This window comes from Petromyzon marinus, chromosome 46, assembly GCF_048934315.1.
Source record: "Petromyzon marinus isolate PM22_M1 ecotype Great Lakes invasive population chromosome 46, UKy_Petmar_22M1.pri1.0, whole genome shotgun sequence".
In the NCBI taxonomy this organism is placed as follows: Eukaryota; Metazoa; Chordata; class Hyperoartia; order Petromyzontiformes; family Petromyzontidae; genus Petromyzon; species Petromyzon marinus.
In genome coordinates this window covers 9,680,806-9,702,754 of record NC_133712.1, presented here as the reverse complement: position 1 = coordinate 9,702,754, position 21,949 = coordinate 9,680,806, and the positions used below count along the sequence as shown (strand labels likewise).

Genomic DNA, 21,949 nt, shown 5'->3' with positions numbered 1-21,949 from the left:
AGGAAGATCGTGGCTTCGATCCGAACCCTGGCAGATGCCTGTATATTTGGAGTTTGCATGTTTTTTTCTCATCCCCATGATCGCGTGGATTTTCCCCCGGGTCGTCCAGTTTTTTTCCCTCCACATTGAGAAAGGTGCGTTTTAGACGATTTTGGCTGATATACATTTCCATGTGGTAAGCCACTTCGTTGAGCTGTCATTTGTGGCCAGGTCGCTTCTCAAAAGAGCTATATAGCTCAGTGGGACATAATCTGGTGAAATACAAATTTATTTAGGTTATAGTTTTAGTATTTGGCCTATATGTGGGGCCAGATGTCTTGGAAGAGGTATTCGCACCCACACTTTATCGCACCTCACGTGACCTGCCAATTTACTCACTGCGGTGAACCCATTTATTTATATTTCTGGGTGGATAGAGGTGGTGGGGATTTTAAAAAAAGAACAATAAAAAGTGTCTCATTGCTTCAGCGGGCACGCGGGGAGAGCGAATCGAACCCCATGGTAGCTACTCCTGGTGACATCCAGACTGCTTGGGTTTTTAACCGCATTTTCAGTCATGCGTCTCACTTTAATTAAAGCAAATAAAACAACGGCGGTGGTGGTGGCCAAGTGGATCGCGCCCTGCACGATGAACCAGGCGACCCGAGTTTGATTCCTAACCATGGATAACACCGGTAGCGAATGATATTTGAAATGCAATTGGCAGGCTCTGTGATGTGTGGCCAAACAACTCATTTATATGGCGTGGTATGGAGAGGATTCAATCCAGTTGTGGATAACGGGCTGGGAATTGCAAATGGTCTATAAAATAATAACATTATGCCCCTTTCGTAATTTTATGGACGACAATCTTCCCACGCAGTGTCTGTCGTGGGCTTTGTTTGGCGCAGCTGAAGATGAACCCTGGCCTAGACTCAGACTTAACTACGTGGGTTCATAGTGCAAGCGCACCACCACTCCACGCCATCCTATTTAAATAATATATACTTAAAATGAAATCAGTTAAATAAATCACTCTGTCAAGAGCAGTTTTTCCCCAGAAATGTAAGGTCGCATCCATTATAGTTGGGAATGTAATCCTGTGCAAAGCAAAATGTGTACTACATCCTAATATTACACGGACATAACAGCGTTGAAAATAACCTGTCACCGCTGTACAGTGCACTATTTATACAATCAATAATTTTAAACCGTAACGCATCACCTTCCTGAGCGGGACACACACACACACAACGAAATGCCGAACATGAAGAAAAGCGAAAAAAAAATAACTCGCGACTTTGCGAGTTTCTTACATCGTGGCGAGCGCTGCTTTCAAGTGCGGTGATTATTCTGTTCAACTTGAACTCAACCGAATTGTACAGCCGCGACTTGGGGTGAGGGAGACAGCGCCGTCCGTCCGGGCCACGTTTCATCCATTACCCCCGCAAAACTATTTTCATTTTGGCACTCCCCCGCTGCCAAAAGGTAAATGTAGTTCAGGAACATAGCTACGGTGGTGGGACCGTCGTTAGCACACTGCACTGTCACCCTGGGACATACGTTTGATTCCCAGGTACTGGCTAACGTCAGGAGTGAGTGAAATCTAGACGCCTTTCCTTCACCAACGCACGCTGACCAGCATGGTGAAGTATGGTCAAACAACCCCCATGATAGACAGCTGCGGGGTGGGCCTAGTCCAGCGGGTTAGTAACAAAGCTTTGTAAATTGTGACTATAATGAGGAACATATAGATTGAATATTTGAAAATGAAATATCAACTGGGTCACTTAGTTGCATTCAAGAAAGCACTTTTTAAACAATAAAATAATAAAAATATATTGTTTATAAAAAATATTTTGCTTTATATTTTTATTATTTTATTGTTTCCCTTCTACGTGACTTTACCGAAAGAACCAAGAATATGAATCCCTGCAGTCACGAAAGCTTTAAATGGAAATTCAAGTGTTAAGATGTTAAAACACCAAACTGAAACCGTTTACAAGGAATCATGTCTGCATTAACCACAATACTTGTGGTCGGAATGCAAACAAAAAAAAACGTACTCTGACAATAATTGCATTGTCTTTTAAACTGATTGGTCCACACCAGAGACAGCTTTCTTTTGAGCCTCGTCTCAAAATGGTGTTAGACCAGAGGACGCCAAGTAGCGCAGTGGTACAATATTGTTCTGTGCAGCACACTTTTGCAAAGCTAAGCAGTAATCCATCGGCATTTTTGGGAACCATTTAGCTGCAATTTCATTTATCATAAATGGGATCTGCCTCTTGTGTTTAAGATTCTCATCCACTATTCTTTGCTGTATATTGGGGAGAAGTGGGGGGGTGGGGGGGGAACACATCTTGTTGAAATTACCACTGGCATTTCCAGAGGCAAAGGCTCGCCACACGGTGGCATTTAATTCACGTGGGAATAAGAAAGAAAAACCCCAAATATATATTTCTCCAATCCTTCCTCAAATCCAGCTGTCACTTAGCAAACGAAGTCTCACAGTGATGTATTGTGGAAATACGGCGCCAGCGTTCCTCCACATTTATCAAAGTTAGCCCTGTGGCAGTTGGGCCATGATTCTCAGAGGTCCGGCCGCGTATTTTTGTATTTTTTCTTTTAAGCATTTTTCATTCGCCGCATGCCTGTGGTTTCTGCTTTTAAGACTCACTTTGACGGCACGCATGGGGAAAAAAATCCGGTGATCTCATTAATGCTGCATTGCCAAGCAAACCAATAATAACTCGTCGAGTACACAAACGCTCTCTTACTTTGCATGAAAATTAGCTTCGTGTTCATTTTCCAAACCGCCAAAGCACAAAACAGTGGCACGGATCACAACTCATTGAACGATTATGAGAAGAATGCTGGCGACAGCACTGGTTGCAGAATGACGTGGGAAAGACAATTTGTGTAAAAGGTATACAAAATATTGCATGTCAAAACAGTAGGAGTAATAATAATCATAATAATATTGCCTATTATTTACCCTATAAAGCCTCGCCGAGTTTTCAAGAATGCATTTTCAGGAGGTCCCTGCATTGAGATCTTTGGCCAGTGCCTTTAACGATTTACAGGAGGTACATGGAGAAAAACCGATGCATACGAAACCCCAGGATTTGGCCCGTAATTAACATTTTTCAACACGGTGTTTGTTTTTCATAACCTAACTGTTCACAGCAGTTGGCGAGGTCCTTTCGTTCACTGCACGGCTGACAACGGAGTGAAGGCCCCGTTATCACAGCCGCCACGTTTTCTCCTTCGTTGTATTAACCCCATTCACGTGCTCCTGGAGTAATACATATTCTCACATTCGGTGAGAAGTATTTTGTTTTGATATGGAGAGACAGATATATGAAGGTGACATTGCTTATTTATTTTGTTCCCATTAGAGATTTTTTTTTTATGAGACGTAAAACACTTTTTGCTCCAGATTTTTCAACGAAATATTTTCGTACATTGTTTGGATATTTTGGTAAATGAACATCATTAAAAAAAGTGGCATTCCTCGATGCCACGGGACACCCAGTTTTATGAGGTAAAACGCAAAAAAAATCGATTTGAATTCTCATGTTGGATTCATCCGAAGCAAAGCAAATAATTCGGACCATCTGATTTTCTGTTTTCTTTCAGCTAATCTGAAAATTCCCAAAAATCGGGAACATATGCAGAGTTCACACACGCACAACAAAAACGAGTTGTCTTGTTTACTCCGCATATCTTCATTTTACTCCTGGGAAAAATCACACGATTAAAAGTACAGGCTATAAAGACCCCCCCAATCACAATCGTGAAACACGCACTGCCTTCCTATCAAGCCAAGAATATGGGCAAAGGGTGGTTCTGCTGTGAAAAGCGAAATTCCCAGAATGTAATATATACATTTTTATACGCAGATATATACACACTAGAGTATGCATTTTGAATTTAAACAGCAATACTTCTCAGTTCTGGTGGCAAAGTGGCTTCCGTCTGTGCCGCCAGCCCCTCCGGTGGTGTGTGACACGTGGCGTACCCACGTGGCGTACCGTGCACTAGATACCCGCGTGAGATACCACCGCAGCGGTATAAATATTTGAAGTTATTAATGACCACGAGGCCTCTTTTTTTTGCCAAAACACCCTTAACGGTCCGCTCATGTTTGTCCTGTGCATCAAAATAGCCATTGGCTTTGTCGGTGAATGCAAACACGTGTGCGGCATTAGGCAGCTTTCACAAATATCCGCCTTCACTGCGTGTTGCCCTGTTTGGGTTGTATTAGCCAAATGAACAGTGTCGGTGGGCTGTTACTCTCAAAACATTCGAACAAAGAAATTAATCAATGTAATAAATCAAAGGAATGATCCGATGGTAGACAGCTGTGGCGGGACTTACGTCCGGCTAAATAATGTTCTAAAAAAGTCTGTCAGAAATTCTAAATTATTCAATACCACCTGGAGATCCGAAGTCGATAAATAAATGATTTGCATTTCAAAAAAAAAAAACGTTAGCCCACAGAGAAGAGCATCACACGCTTTGCAATCTGCTTTTGAGATTCCTTTAATGGGTATGATATTTACAAGAACAATTTGAAGATAATAATAACCTTTTCTCATGTGCGATGGAACTGTTTCTTTTCTAACAAAGAACGTTCATAAAATGCCTGGCTGAAACGAAAACTAACATATGTAGTTTATTCATTATATACCTTAATATGAAGATTTTGGCATTAATTATAAAATGAGCACAAGTATGATGAGTGTAAGATATTGATATTCATTTCACCAGCTTGTGTTGCCTTTCCATATAGCCTTGTCACACAACTTGCAGAAAATTAAATTGTACGTAACTTTAAAATTAACAGCTGGGTGCGGATTTATATTCGCTTTTTATTTGGAAAATAATCGTTGCCGATTATATGAGATCGTTCGTAGGTTTTCATTTTACAAACTAAATTACTCGATTTTTAGAAAGCATCCATAGTCTTCAACGACCAATGTACAACCACAGTAACGGCAATTAAACTTAATCTTTCTACCATACATTGCAGATAATAACTTAAATGCAATATGTTTGCATAACTAGTCAAGCTCCAGATCTACTAATTAAAACATTTGAAACGTATCTAATATTTGACTCAAAATTCCCATGACCATACTGCATGTTTTAATTGCCCGTTCTTGGTAATTATTACCATAAAAAATAAATATCACTGAACACATATTTACTTTTGTCAGCAGAACTTCCCCCGTATCCAAATGGATGCACATTTCCAGTCCGCTAAACCTGAAAAAGCTAAATATAATAATAATGCCAAAGCAGCAGTATTTATTTAAATTTCTACTATTCTACATGATTCATTAAAAAAAAATTGTGACATTTCAATCCTATGAACTTTGTACGTATTTCTTTCGTTTTTCATGTAGTTCCCCCCCCCCCTTCTTACAGTTCATAGCGTTTTGTCCGGAGAAACGTCTCACCCAAAGCAAACATCTTGAAGCTTGCCACAAAGACGAATATGAAGTTGAAGACAGCCCAATGTGCAGACGAAGAAAATAAAAGGTATGCTGAGCGTGAACTTTTTTTTTAAACGGATTCCAAAAAAAACGATTCAATAATTTATTTGCAGGGGAAAAACTAAATTAAAAAAAATCACTTGTGGCGTCGTCGAATCTTCCGGCTGAAATGTAATATCGTGCATTGTGGAACACGTATTCGTTGCAGGCCGACGCCATAGGCAAGTCTTCTCGGTTTAGGATCACACGTAGAAGTTCTCACGACACTCTGAAATATTTCCGCTCCCGATATTCACGGGGGACAAATCCGCGCGTTGCCATCAGGATCGCTCCCATGTGCGCCGTCGCCACCGCCGCCGCCGCCGCCGCTGCTGCTGCTGCTGCTGTGACCTCCCAAAGAGTCCCCCCACGTCTCCCGCTGCGTTCGCCCTCCAACCGCTCCGCGTCGTCGCCTCTCTGCTCCCGACGTCGCGTGCGATGGCACCACCACCACCACCCCCCACCCCCCCAATCCACCCACCGCGGGACTTGTCCGAGAATTATGAGTCCCGCTCATCATCCTCTCATCCACTTCCTCACCACTATTGGGTGACCTATAACCAGAGCAAGCAGGATATTAGTTAAACAGACATTCATACAAAAAAGGTTAACAATTAAGTTACACGTGCACTGCTATGGACAACGTGCGTTGATAGACGGTGTTTTTTTTCTGGAAGACTTTGCTGGTTTTTTTTTCTGGATTTTTGTGTTGCGCGTAGTCACTTTAAGATGTCTCGTGTTCATGTTTTTGTTTGTTGCGGTTGCACCCGATTCAAGAGCCGCATGGCTCACAGAGTTATACCTAATAAATTAAACTGAAAAAAAACTGAAAAAGAAGGTACATGATCCTACTTTAGATGACCTTTGTCGCTGTCTTTTTTTTTGTTTGTTAAAAGAGCCACAATCTTTTTCACGGGTGTACAGATTTGTGCATCGCACAGTGAAGGTGGCAAAAAGGCGAGGCGCTGAAGCTTATCGCTCGTGCCATTGCTGGTGGGAAAAGGGGCCCTTCCCACTTGGCGAGAGCTCCAGAGAACTTCACGAGAGAGTGCTTTGGCCTACTCTTCAAGGCTGGCCAGACACCATGGAAGAAACTATGGACAATTTCTTTGATTTATTTTACCAGGTAAAAATCCCGCTGAGCTACGTGGTTCTTTTCTCGGAAGTGATCTGGCCACAAATGACAGCTCAATGAAGTTGCTTATCACCGTGTGGACATTTATAGCAGCCAAATGCTCTAACTGCACGTCGATTTTAAATGAGGGAGGGGAAAAACTGGAGAACAGGTATTGTCAGGGTCGGGATCGAACCCACGACCTCCTGTATACCAGGCGAGGTAGTTCAAACGTCGCTACAGTGAGGTGTGGAGAGGCTTTCATTCAGCAGTGGATCGATCACGGCTGTGCAGGGTGATATTTAAATATAAAGCAATACTTGATTTGGCGCTTTCGTGACTGCAGGAATTACTCTTTGGTTTTTTCGGTAAAGTCACGTAGAAATAAGAAATAATAAGAAGAAGAAATAATATGTAATTTTATTAATTCTTTCGGTAAAGTCACGTAGAAATAAGAAATAATAATAAGAGGAAATAATATGTAATTTTATTATTTCTTCTTATTATTATTTCTTATTTCTAGGTGACTTTACCGAACAAAAATAATAAAACAAGACTGTTGAGGTGATGTTACCTCTTAACACGTAAATTTTATACGTGCCCATCTATTTATGTGCCGATTCTCGTCATTTCCCCGTGAAATGCACAGGAGGCATAGTCTCGCAACATTTATCACTGAATTGCATGTGACCTCGTCGCAAAACAATAAAACTTTAATTCAGGATAACACCTCTGGAATAGCTAAACAGCGTTTATGATGTGTTTGAAAGATGTCATATTTGGCATGTGTCTCTTGCGTGCCTATTTTTTTTCTCCATATTTTCAATGCGCTGCAGAGAAGCTCAGATATATTAAATGTAATTATGAAATAGCAGTCCAAAATGATAAGTCATTTGCAGCATCAACACAAATCTATATACTTTTTAAAGAAAGCTAATTTACTTTTAAACCCACACTTATTTCGAACGAGCAGCGTTCGAGACGACGATTTTTTAAGTTTAAGCCGACACACAAGCAGATTAAAGATTATTAAATAATCACAGATGCCAAGTGTTTTTTTTTTGTAAATGTGTTAGTGAGACACTTTTCACACCTTAGCAAATCGCATTTTTGGAACAGCTTGCCCAATATTTTAATAAGCATGTTCTCCGTCCACAGTTAAATCTGGTAGATGACCCGGATTACCGATATATATGCAATTGTTGAAAGTGATGCTATTATTTCTACGCCCGCACCGTTTTAACCATCAGCTCTTCCTCACTCAATGGGGGGGGGGGGGCAGGGGGGAGGGGGCAGCGACTCTGTACCCACGTGACCGCAATCACGGCGGCACGTAAACCGGCAAATTCAAGACAATGGAAAATAACAGACGGCGCATTTTACATCAATCACGGATCAAACCGCACAGAACTAATGATTCGGTGATGTTGCTGCTCCTGCCGCTGCTGCTGGCAGTGGTGCATAAGCACAGCAAACAAATGAACAAAATAACTCAACAGGTTCGTCAATAAGAACACCGTGGCCTTAAAAATGAAAAAAAAAACAAAGATGTAATAGGCCACGTTTCGAGCAATGGTCGTTATTCAGTGTTATTGATGAATATGTTGAGTTCATTCTCTACACGGTTAATTAATTCATGTTTGTTGCCCTAAATGTACGTATGTACGTTTTGCGTGATCGGATTATTTGAGTTTTATCCGGGCCACCGCTCCACCCACGATGCCAAATAATGAACAGCTGGCTGTACAGTGGAACTTTTCCCGGCTTCTGTCGCTCGAGTCCGAGCGATGAGTAAACAAATCACTCCATCAGGCTCACGTGTTGCGGGCTCAAAGTGTGGGGAAGCTCCCACCTCGTCCAAGAAAGACTTCCGGCCTGTTTGGAAATAGTAGGCCAAATACCCTCCCAAGCGCTCCCGAACCCGAGTTAATAACCTCCTTCCAGTCGTAGCGATAAGACACAAAAATAAACAACTTCAGGGATATTGTTGTTTGTGTTGTTGTTTTACGCGAGACTGCGTGCCAGTTGTGCGGTGCTCCATGCCGTGGTTGATATTGGCACGTGGTTGAGCCTTATCTCGCACACCCACGGTGGCTCAAGGGCGGCCTTGAGCCGGGTGAGACTTCTTTTTGGTTTTCTTGGCTTCATCACCCGTTTATTCATCCCTCCCCACCAATAGCAACGGTGGCTATCGGCATCCGGGATGAATAAACGCCAATGCGAAGACATTCCCGAGCAGCGCATCGCCCCCGCGTTAAGAGAACGATGATGGCTTATGAAAGAAAGGTGCTGTTGCAGAGAATGCTTGCAACCGAGATCCCTTTGTTTGACCTCTCATCCACGCTATGGGCACTGCACAGTCCCGCACGCGCATGTGGATAGATGCCCGTCACGTGGCAGAGCTGGAATTTAATCAAATTTGGTTGAGATAAAAAAAAAATAAAGCGACGCTTTTGAGTGTGCACAGTCAATGATGGCTGGCTCAGATCATCAATTTCATATTCAGACTTCCGATAATAGTAATAATAATTTCAACTTGTAGCACACCAAATACATAGCTATTTTGAGGAATCAATTCTGCATTAACCACACAAACTTGTGGAAAAAAACATGAAAACAAACACGCTCTGATAATATTTGCATTGTCTTTGAAACTGATTGGCCTACACCAGAGACAGCTTTCTTTATGGCCTTGTCTCACCACCAGTGTTAGACCAGAGAACGCCAAAAGTTGAAGAGTACAAGTATGTGCGGTTAATGCAGACTTTATGCCTTGAAACACATATCTGTTTGGTGTTTGAACATCTTAACACCTCTTGTTTCATGGCCAGAAAGGGTAAAGCCTATGCTTATTTTTTTCATCATTTTGATCGTGGTAAAAAAAAGTTCCCGTGGAGTCGTTCGACCTCAAAGAGAGAACGACTCGTTGGCGCAAGGAACCGCCGACAAGCAGGAAGAGCAGCAAGGCGATGAGCCGGTAACTAAATTCTCCCTCCAAAGCTCTGCGATCCTCTCTATATTAAGGTGTTATCGGCAAAATCAATTAGCCTTTTCACGTGGGAGGAGACTGGAGCACCCGGAGGATACACACGCGTGCGAGTTTTGACAGCACGACTCGGAACAGAGGAAGTCAACGTTTTCCTGTACCGCCTGCCCCTGGAGAGACAGGGCACGGCTCCTCCTCGACGCCCACGGGAAGGGAGTTTAAACAACATCTGCGTGTAATCCACCGACCCTCGCTGCTGCCTCTACATTTGTGAGTTAGAGGCCACCACCACACCGGCTAAAATATCTGCACGCATTCACCAAATTATGTATTTTCCCATTGCTATGGAGAGACTCGCCCCTGACATCGACACCTGCTGCCAACACAGTGCTGCATTAACAGCGCACGTGCATACCTACCACCGGCTTAACACTCTGACCCCTCACCCCAGCGAGAGGACACTGGCCTTCATCGTAATGATTTACGTGAGTGCGGTCATTATTTTGGTAAACCAAGTACTGCGCTTTGTATTTATCCAATCCATTGAATTAATGTCACTGCATTATCTCCGTAGCCGCAGGGTGATACAAATGCAAACCCAACACCGGATCACGATAAATATTGCGATAACAGAGATCTCAGTGGCACTCAATTAATCTATTGCCGAGAAATGCATTACGATATTGACAATAACTTTGGCGTTCATTTCGCGTGTATCTGTTAGAAAGCCAGACCTTCAGAGAGCACGTAAGGTAAGCTTCTGGCTTTAGAATACAAGCACACATGTGAAGGGTGTACATGATAACGCAGCAAGGAGAGATGCGTGCCCTGAAATCAATCGACACGAATCGAACCAATCAATGCGTTTTTGGTTGCTATACATTTCCACATGATGATAAGCCGCTTTCATTTGAGCTATCATTTGTGGGCCAGGGTCGCTTCTAAAAAAAAGTGCTGTATAGCTCAGCGGCCTTCAGAATCAGAATCTTTATTTTAGAACGGAGGAGAAATCTGATGAGCTATGAAGCTCTTTTTCACAGATGTCTAGTACAGGCGGGTTCAGCAGCAGTTTCACTGAAAACCATGTACGCGCAAAATGACTCATCACTAAATCCTCATCTATATCTTATCTCCGCAGTATCTATTTCTTATCTATATTTGTTCGCCAGTGTGGCTGCCCGTGGTTGGTGTGCCGCACCTTGGTGGTTTTCACTTTGTTGCCGGAGGAGCAGCTCCAGCCGGTGCGGTCCGGGAGCACCTTGCACTCCTCTCCGTCGTTGCACGGCTGCATGTGACACCACCACTTCTCCATCACGATGTACGCTGCAACGACGACGCAACACGGCACGCAGAGGAGCCCTCACCACGACGTAGACGCGACCAGCGACGCAACACGGCACGTAGAGGAGCCCTCAGTAGGGGCGTTGGTGGAGGCCGCTCTCCATGCAACTGTCCGCTGCATGAACGTTACACACTAAGTGCTTGCCACAAATGAACCTCGATACACCGCTGATCTCGTCAATGAGCATAAACCGTCACGCGAACTCCGGTCATCCTCGCATTCAGCGGCGGCTTGTGGCTGCCCGTCGAACAAAAACGGTCACTGCATCGCGCGCTGTCAGATGCGTTTCCGTGGCCGTCTGGAATGCTCTTCATTCCGATACCAGGAATCCACTGGAGCTATGCACTTTATATAATCTAGACTGAAAACGAATTTCTTTAGAATAGTTTTTTTGTGCTTAGTTTTTTTTGTCCTTCCCCTGCACCTCCGATTAGCGGGGTCGGCTACGTACGGTGCGAAAGCAGTTCAACATCCTGCACGGTACGAACATACATCCCACACGGGAGCGCCCCAGCTGTGATCTGCCACACGGATCGTTGACGGTGCATGTCGACTTTGAAAAAGAGCTTCTCAGCTGAAAGGGCCTTTGCCCAAAAGAAACTGGCTGACTGACATTAGTGACATTTAGAGTCAGCATCACGCGGTCAGAGTATCATTTGGCTGCCATAAATGTCCACGTGACGATAAGCCACTTATGAGCTATCGTTTGTGGCCAGGTATCTTCTGAAAAAGCGCTACACAGCTCAGTGAGCCTTCTTACCTGGCGAAATAACAAAAAATTATGTCGTTGTGTTTCGACACCGTTGTTTTTGTACCAATTTCTCTTTGGCTCCATTTGCGCTGATTTATTTTGTTTGTCTTGCTTTTCTCACGTCGGTGGGCCAGGCCGCTCTGGCAAATGCTGGTCTCTGTCGAGCTCTCACGTGGCTCAACAAAACTCTCGATTTAAAGCTTTCGTGACTGCAAGGATTCGTCTTCTTTGGTTCTTTCGGTAAAGTCACGTAGAATGAGAATAAAAATAATAATAAAATAAAACGGTAAAATTCTCACGACGTTTCGGCCACAACACAAGTGGCCTTCTTCAGGTGAAAGGAGCAAACCTGTCGGGACTACAGAGCTTCATTGTAGCTCTGTAGTCCCGACAGGTTTGCTCCTTTCACCTGAAGAAGGCCACTTGTGTTGTGGCCGAAACGTCGTGAGAATTTTATTGTTTTATTTTATTATTTTATTCTCATTCTACGTGACTTTACCGAAAGAACCAAAGAAGATCAACAAAACTCCTTCACTTTCATTTCTTTCTCTGCCGTCACTTCCCCCCCCCGCCCCACACACCACATCCTTTGCTGAGCTCTGTAGCTCCCTCCTTTTCATTCACGACCGAGGATCACGGAGGAGTTTTACACGTACCCTCGTCGTGAATAACGTTGTCGTATTCCACCAGAACCGTATGTGTGAGAGGTTTTGCGCGTTTTTATACGCAACCATCACCCAGGAAACATGCCAACGTTGGCCCAACGTCGGGATGTGGTTGACACCAATCGACCAATGTACGTACGTACGTATGTGGACCTTATTTTGTACCGTACGTAGCCGACCGTGCTAATCGGAGGTGTGGGGGAAGAACAGCAAACAAAACACACAAAACAGTCTTAAATAAATGAGTTATCAATCTTGATTTAAAAGTGCACGGCTTTCAGTGGCTTCCTGCAACTTTGCGTTGCAGGCGGTCGCAGAAGCGCGTCCGGAAAGTGCGCGACGCAGAGCGCCGTCCGCTTGTTCCCGCAACAACCTGAATTCAAAAAGAGACGGTTCCGAAATAATGGCCAAGCCAACGAGGGCCCGAGAGGGACGACGGCCTGGAACCAAAACCGCGAGGACGCAGCGTCTACAGCTGGCGGTCACTTAGGAAGAACGCCCCGCCCCCCCCCCCCCCCCCCTTAATGGTTATTCCGACTACACAATCCGCAAAGCTACAGTGAGGGAAAAAAGTATTTGATCCCCTGCTGATTTTGTACGTTTGCCCACTGACAAAGAAATGATCAGTCTATAATTTTAATGGTAGGTTAATTTGAACAGTGAGAGACAGAATAGCAACAAGAAAAAATCCAGAAAAACGCATGTCAAAAATGTTATGAATTGATTTGCATTTTAATGAGGAAAATAAGTATTTGACCCCTCTGCAAAACATGACTTAGTAATTGGTGGCAAAACCCTTGTTGGCAATCACAGAGGTCAGACGTTTCTTGTAGTTGGCCACCAGGTTTGCACACATCTCAGTAGGGATTTTGTCCCACTCCTCTTTGCAGATTTTCTCCAAGTCATTAAGGTTTCGAGGCTGACGTTTGGCAACTCGAACCTTCAGCTCCCTCCACAGATTTTCTATAAGATTAAGGTCTGGAGACTGGCTAGGCCACTCCAGGACCTTAATGTGCTTCTTCTTGAGCCACTCCATTGTTGCCTTGGCCGTGTGTTTTGGGTCATTGTCATGCTGGAATACCCATCCACGACCCATTTTCAATGCCCTGGCTGAGGGAAGGAGGTTCTCACCCAAGATTTGACGGTACATGGCCCCGTCCATCGTCCCTTTGATGCGGTGAAGTTGTCTTGTCCCCTTAGCAGAAAAAACACCCCCAAAGCATAATGTTTCCACCTCCATGTTTGACGGTGGGGATGGTGTTCTTGGGGTCATAGGCAGCATTCCTCCTCCTCCAAACACGGCGAGTTGAGTTGATGCCAAAGAGCTCCATTTTGGTCTCATCTGACCACAACGCTTTCACCCAGTTGTCCTCTGAATCATTCAGATGTTCATTGGCAAACTTCAGACGGGCATGTATATGTGCTTTCTTGAGCAGGGGGACCTTGCGGGCGCTGCAGGATTTCAGTCCTGCACGGCGTAGTGTGTTACCAATTGTCCCAGCTGTCTTGAGATCATTGAGAAGATCCTCCCGTGTAGTTCTGGGCTGATTCCTCACCGTTCTCATGATCATTGCAACTCCACGAGGTGAGATCTTGCATGGAGCCCCAGGCCGAGGGAGACTGACAGTTATTTTGTGTTTCTTCCATTTGCGAATAATCGCACCAACTGTTGTCACCTTCTCACCAAGCTGCTTGGCAATGGTCTTGTAGCCCATTCCAGTCTTGTGTAGGTCTACAATCTTGTCCCTGACATCCTTGGAGAGCTCTTTGGTCTTGGCCATGGTGGAGAGTTTGGAATCGGATTGATTGCTTCTGTGGACAGGTGTCTTTTATACAGGTAACAAGCTGAGATTAGGAGCACTCCCTTTAAGAGTGTGTTCCTAATATCAGCTCGTTACCTATATAAAAGACACCTGGGAGCCAGAAATCGTTCTTATTGAGAGGTCAAATACTCATTTCCCTCATTAAAATGCAAATCAATCTATAACATTTTTACATGCGTTTTTATGGATGTTGTTGTTGTTATTCTGTCTCTCACTGTTCAAATAAACCTACCATTAAAATTATAGACTGATCATTTCTTTGTCAGTGGGCAAACGTAAAAAATCAGCAGGGGATCAAATACTTTTTCCCTCACTGTATCACTCCAACCATGAAGAAGGACCCTCTTGAAGAGTCTTTCAAAACCATCACCTTACCCTACATTGCGGAGATCACAAAAAATATCTCCAAAATCTTGAATAAACACAAGATCCAGGTCCAATTCAACACATTACATAAAATCCGTGATCTGGTTCCGTCTGTAAAAGATGTGATTCTGGACATACAGTACCCTGGCGTCTACAAACTAAGTTTGCGTCTGTGGTAGTAGTTACATTGGAGAAACCAAACGACATGTCTCGGACCGCATTCGTGAACACAAAGCAGACCTAAACACGGTAGGACCAACACCTCGGCTGTGGCAGATCACTGTTATAATTCAGTAGGCTCACATGACATTGACTTCTTCAAGACAGCGGTTCTTTGCAAGCCATTTGGCTACCATGAGAGATTCGTTCATGAGGCTATCCACATATACAAACACAGAGACAATTTCAACCGAGAAGATGGATTCTGGCTTAGCAATCATTGGAAGGATTTGATAAACCATTTCGGGTCTTAATTGATTGATCACGCTTACGGTGGCTTTCAGACTGCATCCATTATTTTTAGTCTCCCCCCTCCTCTTTTCCAAACATAGATGGACTCGTCCATCTGAACAAACTGTCAAATCGCTATCCGTGGTGCTAACGTAAAAAAAACCGCCACGTTTTTCAAATTTTCTTATTGTGGTTTTCACACCTGATGATGATTGCTTGTGTTGCAGTCGAAACGTCGTGAGAATTTTATTGTTTTATATTTTTATTATTTTATTGTTTCCCTTCTACGTGACTTTACCGAAAGAACCAAGAATAACAACTCTATTGCTATTTTTCTTCATTCTTTTTTTGTCTGTTTATGGAAAAGTAACCTCCCTGTCATTCCAGTTCGGATTTGTGAATAGTTACCGTGTGAATCATCATACGTTCGACAATCATCTCACGTTTTAATTGAAGTTCTGAAAATGTTCTTTAAAACGGAGATGCCAATAAATAATCAAATGCTCCATAATCGCTTTCACGCGTAATTTTCACCATCACTTCGTTTGGAGCCTAAAAACTCGTAATGAATTGTTGTTTTTGGTCTAAAAAAATATACATAGAATAATAATGCGAGAATATTTAACCAGGTGCTCTAGCACACATCATTGTTTACCCTGAGGAGGGAGCAGAGCAAGATTTTGGAGAGAAAAAATTAATGAGGATTTTTTGGATGCTTTCTCCTTTTTAAAGGAATGGTCGTTTTACTTTTTGTTAATCCATCACTCGTTGCTCGACACCAATTAAGGGCAGAATAAAAAAACAAGACGAATAAAAGACAAGCAAAGCAACTGATGGCAAAAGCGCTCTCTCAACGCGTGTCACTTCTGTCTGGAGTGGCTGCCCGTCGGAGGAACTTGGAGGACAACGTTGTGTTTTCCGAGACCCGCGAAAGAGCTAACCGGGGTTCACATCTTCACCGCGCACAGTGTATACAAGGTACAACGCCGAATATCCGACCATCGTTAAACTATTTTTTATTTTACTTGGTAAAGCCCAATGACCTATATAGCTCTTTTTTCAGAAGCGACCTGGCCACAAATGATAGCTCAACGAAGTGGCCTATCATGTGGAGATTTATAGCAGCCGAATACTCCAACCGCACGTTCATTATTAATGTGGAGGGAAAACTGGAGGACCCAGAGAAAAATCCACGTGACCACGGGGAGAACATGCAAACTCCGAATATACAGCAGGCATCAGGGTTGGGATAGAACCCACGACCTCCTGTATACCAGGCAAGACAGTTAACATCTCGACACGGCGACACCCACGGGGCATATCCACGCTGACCAATTAAAGCGACAGGGACACCCAGTACGGTGTTTAACGTATGGTGCCACTCGTTTTCTCCAACTCCGACCTTTTCACAGGCGGCCACGCGGACTCAATCTGACGCACAGTCGCCCGCCCCTTGCATGCAGTGATGCTCTTCCCCACATTCTGAGCAGTTTGCACGCAACTTTATCCATCCACCACCCAGGGAACGTGCCAACGTTGGCCCAACGTAGAGATGTTCACATAACCGACCTTCTCACATCTCCGCCTATACCTCAGTTCCTGTACGTGCAATTATGCTCAACATTTCTATTAAATCTTATAGTATTATACTGTACGTCCATGTGTTTTTTTTTTTATTGAGGAGCGTTAGATGAGAAATAAAAGGTGGTTGAATATTTTTTTTTATATTAACGTCTGAAAGTATGCAAATTCACACTTAATAATATTTTTCCAAAATCACAGACGGGGAGAATTTAATATATTGCTTGGAAAATAGAGACAAGGGGTTCTGTAAAAAAAAAATCTTCTTGGGTCAATATGACCTTTTCAGTACGGAACATTCTAAAAATATATAATAATAATAATAATCACAGGGCCCATTGCGGGCTCTAAACAATACGACAGGTGCCGATTATTTTCCTTTGCGAACGAATACAAATCAGAGCAAATGTGCCGCATGATAAAAGCATTTTTAAACATTTCCGCTTGGACATTATTAAAATGAGTCGTGGAATGCATCATCTTAAGCGGGATTTAAATAAATCTGATAGGTTCCCCGGGGAAATCGTATTATGCCTTTCGGGGGAATTTAAATTAATTTAGGACACTCTATGACACTTAAAAAAATTACAGTAACGCTTTAAAAAACACAAACTGATTCATTGGTTTTTTTTGTGAATATCTCTATGTTTGCATTACAACTGCTGACGACGCCAATGCTCATTTGGCATTTGCCACTTAGGTCATGATTTTTATAGAGTGCTGTACTATCTTTCGTGCCAACTGCAGAACCAGGGTCATCCATTAATATAAATACCGTTTCGGATGCTAGCCTTCAATAATTTTTCTTGCATTTTCTTCTGCAGCAACGCAACGTCTCATTTTCATGTCGAACAATAACGATAATAATAACGCTCTGCATTGTGAAGTTTACTGGAAATCTCACAGGGAGGGATGCAACTGGGTTCGTATGTGAGGGTATTTCTATAGGCAGAGAGACTTTTATTAATTCAGTAACCTATGTCGAGTGAGATTTTAATGAAAAAACAAGCGTTCGCATAGAGAACGGGGCATGACCCAAATCTTCAGGCCGACATCTTTTTTTCGACCCAACAAAAGGGAGCCAACGTAGCGTTCTTGTGCAGCTGCAAGTCAGAAGAGCAGCGAGTTGTTATTTGGTGGGGTTTAATGTTGTTATTCTCTCAGGGTGTAAAGACAAGTGAAATGTATTGAGCACTGAAGCGGCAATGTGGCGACATCTGTACCAAGTATGGAAAATGTTCACAACAATGCGCTAGGAAACATCGAAACAAAAATCCATCAACTTCATGTAGGGAATCTGGCTGATAAGGCATGGCAAATCCCTGCCGGCCTTTACGGCTCCTCCCATTCATAATATTGACACGCAAACAGGCGCTTGAGTCTTTTTGAGGAATATTCACACGCGTTCCGGAATCATCAATGGGCCCTTCCCTAAGTCTTATACCCACTCGCTTGTCGTGCCCCTAAAGGCTTGTCGTGCCCCTAAAGGCGTTGGTTGCATGACGCCCGCTGTGGCCGCTCATCCTCCCCCCAACTCGCATTGTTTCCCTCCAACTTAGCGTGGTGCATTCTTCCTCCAAAGAAAATATCCCGCATCCTTGATCCTCGCCCGTGGTCGCGTCGATAAGTTCAATGTGTTAATGAGCCGCTTCGTTGAGGGACTACTGCTGTTGTGGTGCTATCTTGGTGTGGTCTGGGGCTGTGTTGTTCTTGTTGTTGTTGTTGTTATTTTTGCTGCCTTGCCCAAGCTTGACAAATCGGACTTATATAATTTATTCATATTTAATGACTTGCTTTACCACGTTCTATATTTTGCACTTCTGTCGTTTTGTTTGTAATTGGTTGCTGTTGTAACCCGTTGACCTGCCCGTACTGGGCATTTGTGAATAAAAGAGCTTCATTGCTCATGGGATTCCTCCTCTAGCCAAAATTAAGTTTCCGATTGTGATTATTAATTGCCACGGTTGTGGCCGTTCACACACACCCAACCCGCGTGTGTTGCTATGACTCACTATAGCGGTCACCACCCCAGGTGAACAAACGGTCCAGTTGCAGCCCTGCAATTTGGTTTCTCACGACACTGCTGCTGGAGAGGATTTCACTACCACTACAACCACCACCACAACCACTACCACAACCACCACCACAACCACCACCACCACAACCACCACCACAACCACCATCACAACGACCACCACCACCACTACCACCACAACCACCACCACAACCACAACCACCACCACAACCACCACCACCACAACCACAACCACCACAACCACCACCACCACCACAACTACCACCACAACCACCACCACCACAACCACCATAACCACCACCACCACCACAACCACCACCACAACCACCACAACCACCACCACAACCACCACAACCACCACCACAGGGAGCATTCGAGAGCCTCTCCCTTAGATCGTACCTCGTTATGTGTTAGCCTCTCTGGATATTACTCTTCCATTCTGACCAGACGGCATTGAAACTATTTAACCATTAACTATTAAACTTTTCTATTTTACCAGGTAAAGCCTACTGAGCTACATAGCTTTGTTTTTCAAGAAGCGACCTGGCCACAACTGAAAGCTCAACGGAGTGGCTCATCATCGGCTGGAAATGTATAGCAGCCAAATACTCTGAACGCATGTTTATTCTAAATTTGGAGGGGGAAAATCGGAGTACACGCAAACCCTAAGCATACAGGCGTCGGGGTCAAGATCGGACCCACGACCTCCTGTGTACCAGGCGAGGTAGTTAACCCCTCGCCACTACGTCGCCCCCGAGGTGGGGGTACCCACACTTTACCCCACCGCACGCGACCTCCCGATCGACTAACTACGGTATGCATCATCTATACTGCTGCGTGGACAGCAGTATAGATGATGAGGGATTGAAGAAACTTGCACCATGTTTTCAGCTGCCGCACACCATGAAGTCAAACCGGTGACCTCCGGGTTGCAAGTCCAGTGAGGGCGCTGATCATTTCTCCATGGCAGCGCTACATCTCGGCAACCGTCACAAGATTGCATTTTTTATTCTTCAACACGCGAGGTCTTTATGCCCTGACAGGACAAAAAGAGTAACTTAACATCTCGAAGTTTTTTCTAATATGCAGCTGTGCGGGAACCCCGAACCAGCTTTGATCACGTGGCACGATGTAAAGATCAAACGAAATTATTGCATGAGTACCAGGGTCATGACCCCGTGCAATGTTTACCGAAATTGCACAGACGAAGTCAACATAATAATTTGAAGAAAAAAAAATCCCTTTGTTATTCAAACACTCTCGCACAATCCGTGAGCAACATATAAACCGCACGGGATCATTATCATAGCCGTCCGACTCAATTATTAAACGGTTGAGCTATGTTTCAGGGATGGTGACGGGCAGGCTCGCTACACTCCCCGTTTCCCCAATTGCATTTTCCGACCGTGCTACGCGAGTCGCGCACTGACAACGGTGCGTCCATCCGGAACTCCTCGCCGAGCAAATCTATCGCACACATACCGGGTCGAGGAGCGTTGTGTGGAATACGGTTTAATTCAATCGCTTCTGACGTCCCTTTAAGGGACCGGTTTTTTTTTAATCCACGCAACTTTCACCGGCTTACAAAAAAAATGTTCGTCGCTCGGCAGTAAAATTGACATTTATTTTTTTTACCAGAGGGCCATCTGCACTATGGGTAGGGCAAACGTGGCATTCACACAACAGTCACCTTAGCTTATATTATTTTATATTTATAGAGCACACGCCTTGGCTCAAGGCTCAAGGCGTGTGCTGTATGACAAAGTTTAAAAAGCGTAAACAACAATCGAGTGATGGCAGGGGCAGTGCGAGGGCCGTGAAATGAGTGACCGTAGCAGAAGGCACGCGCGGGTCTCGAAAGGGCTACAGGGGAGGGAAAGGGTGGACTGACAAGGGGAGGGAAGAGGAAGGGAATTGGCGATAGAGAAGAGGTGAGGTTTTGAGAGATTAACGGAAGGAGGTTAAGGAGGGGGAATGTTTCATGCACATGGGCAATGCTGAGTCTATGGGCAGTGTTGGGTCTATGGGTAGTGTGGAGTCTGTGGGTCGTGTTGAGTCTATGGGCAGTGTTGAGTCCATGGGCAGTTTTGGGTCTATAGGTAGCGTGGAGTCTATGGGTAGTGCTAAGTCTATGGGTAGTGTTGAGTCTGTGGGCGGTGCTGAGTCTATTGGTAGTGTTGAGTCTATCGACAGTGTTAAGTCTATGGACAGTGTTGGGTCTATGGACAGTATTTAGTCTATGGGCAGTATTTGGTCTATGCACAGTGTTGAGTCTATGGACAGTGTTGAGTCTATGGGCAGTATTGGGTCAATGGGCAGTGTTGGGTCTATGGGTAGCGTGGAGTCTATGGGTAGTGCTAAGTCTATGGGTAGTGTTGAGTCTATCGACAGTGTTAAGTCTATGGACAGTGTTGGGTCTATGGACAGTATTTCGTCTATGGGCAGTATTTGGTCTATGCACAGTGTTGAGTCTATGAACAGTGTTGAGTCTATGGGCAGTATTGGGTCAATGGGCATTCATAAGTCCCTGGTGCAGTGTTGAGTCTACGGAGAAGAGCCACCCAACGTTAGGGGTGCATTGTCAGAGGTGCCACCGTGCGGGGTGCACCTCCCGACGACGGGAGACAACCTTCAGCTCATCCTCTTCTCGCGCTCCACTCCCACTTCGCGTCGCGGTGAGCCGCGCAGCTAACAGGGTGGGAGGCGGGGGGGGGCAAGGCGCGAACAATCCCCGAAATGATGAAAGCCGGCGGCTCCAAGCAGCGCGGTGCACAGGCCCTCCCCACTAATGAAGGGTGATATGTCACCATCGACGCAAACAAAGGCGGGGGAGCGGAGTTAATCGCCCGAGCCCTCGAGGAAAAAAAACCGGGGCTCATTCGTCTATCTTCAAAAGGCAGCGGCTCAGCCTCCACGTTAGTGGCTGGGCGCACGCCTACGGAAGCTGCCGAGTAACGGGTAGGGGTAGGTGGGGATTTTGTCGTATTCAAAAGAGGCTCACGAATTCCGCTCTGCAACGTACAGCGCTGATTGCGCACACTCGCAGCCGTGCCGGCAAGTCGATAACATTTATACGAGTTTTTTTTTTGGGTTAGATCGCGTAAATATATAAATGTTGTGTCGTTAAAACCCGCCACCACCCGACACAGCCAACTAGTAAGGGTTGTCACGTAAACAGAACGTGGCCAATTCGTCACTAGTACAGCACTACACCGGTGTGTTGGAGAGCCAAGCCACAACATTTTACAATCTGAGTACGACGTTTCGCCAGTAATTACAACTAGCTTCATCAGGCGGCAGCCAGAGTTGTGGAG

General features: G+C 44.5%; 1 protein-coding gene across 3 annotated transcripts in view; it reads right to left on the bottom strand.

Moving 5' to 3' along the window:
- Positions 1-4,511: 4,511 nt before the first annotated feature.
- The window catches only part of LOC116952304 (chemokine-like protein TAFA-2), a 135,746-nt gene continuing 118,308 nt past the window's right edge, over positions 4,512-21,949 (bottom strand). For all 3 annotated transcript variants that reach the window (XM_032971523.2, XM_032971522.2, XM_076074164.1), the window contains 2 exons: positions 10,821-10,945; positions 4,512-6,076 (listed from right to left, as the gene is read on the bottom strand). In XM_032971523.2, coding sequence (XP_032827414.1) covers positions 6,065-6,076; positions 10,821-10,945 — 137 coding nt within the window. In that variant the 3' untranslated portion in view covers positions 4,512-6,064. The remainder of the gene's footprint in view (positions 6,077-10,820; positions 10,946-21,949) is intronic.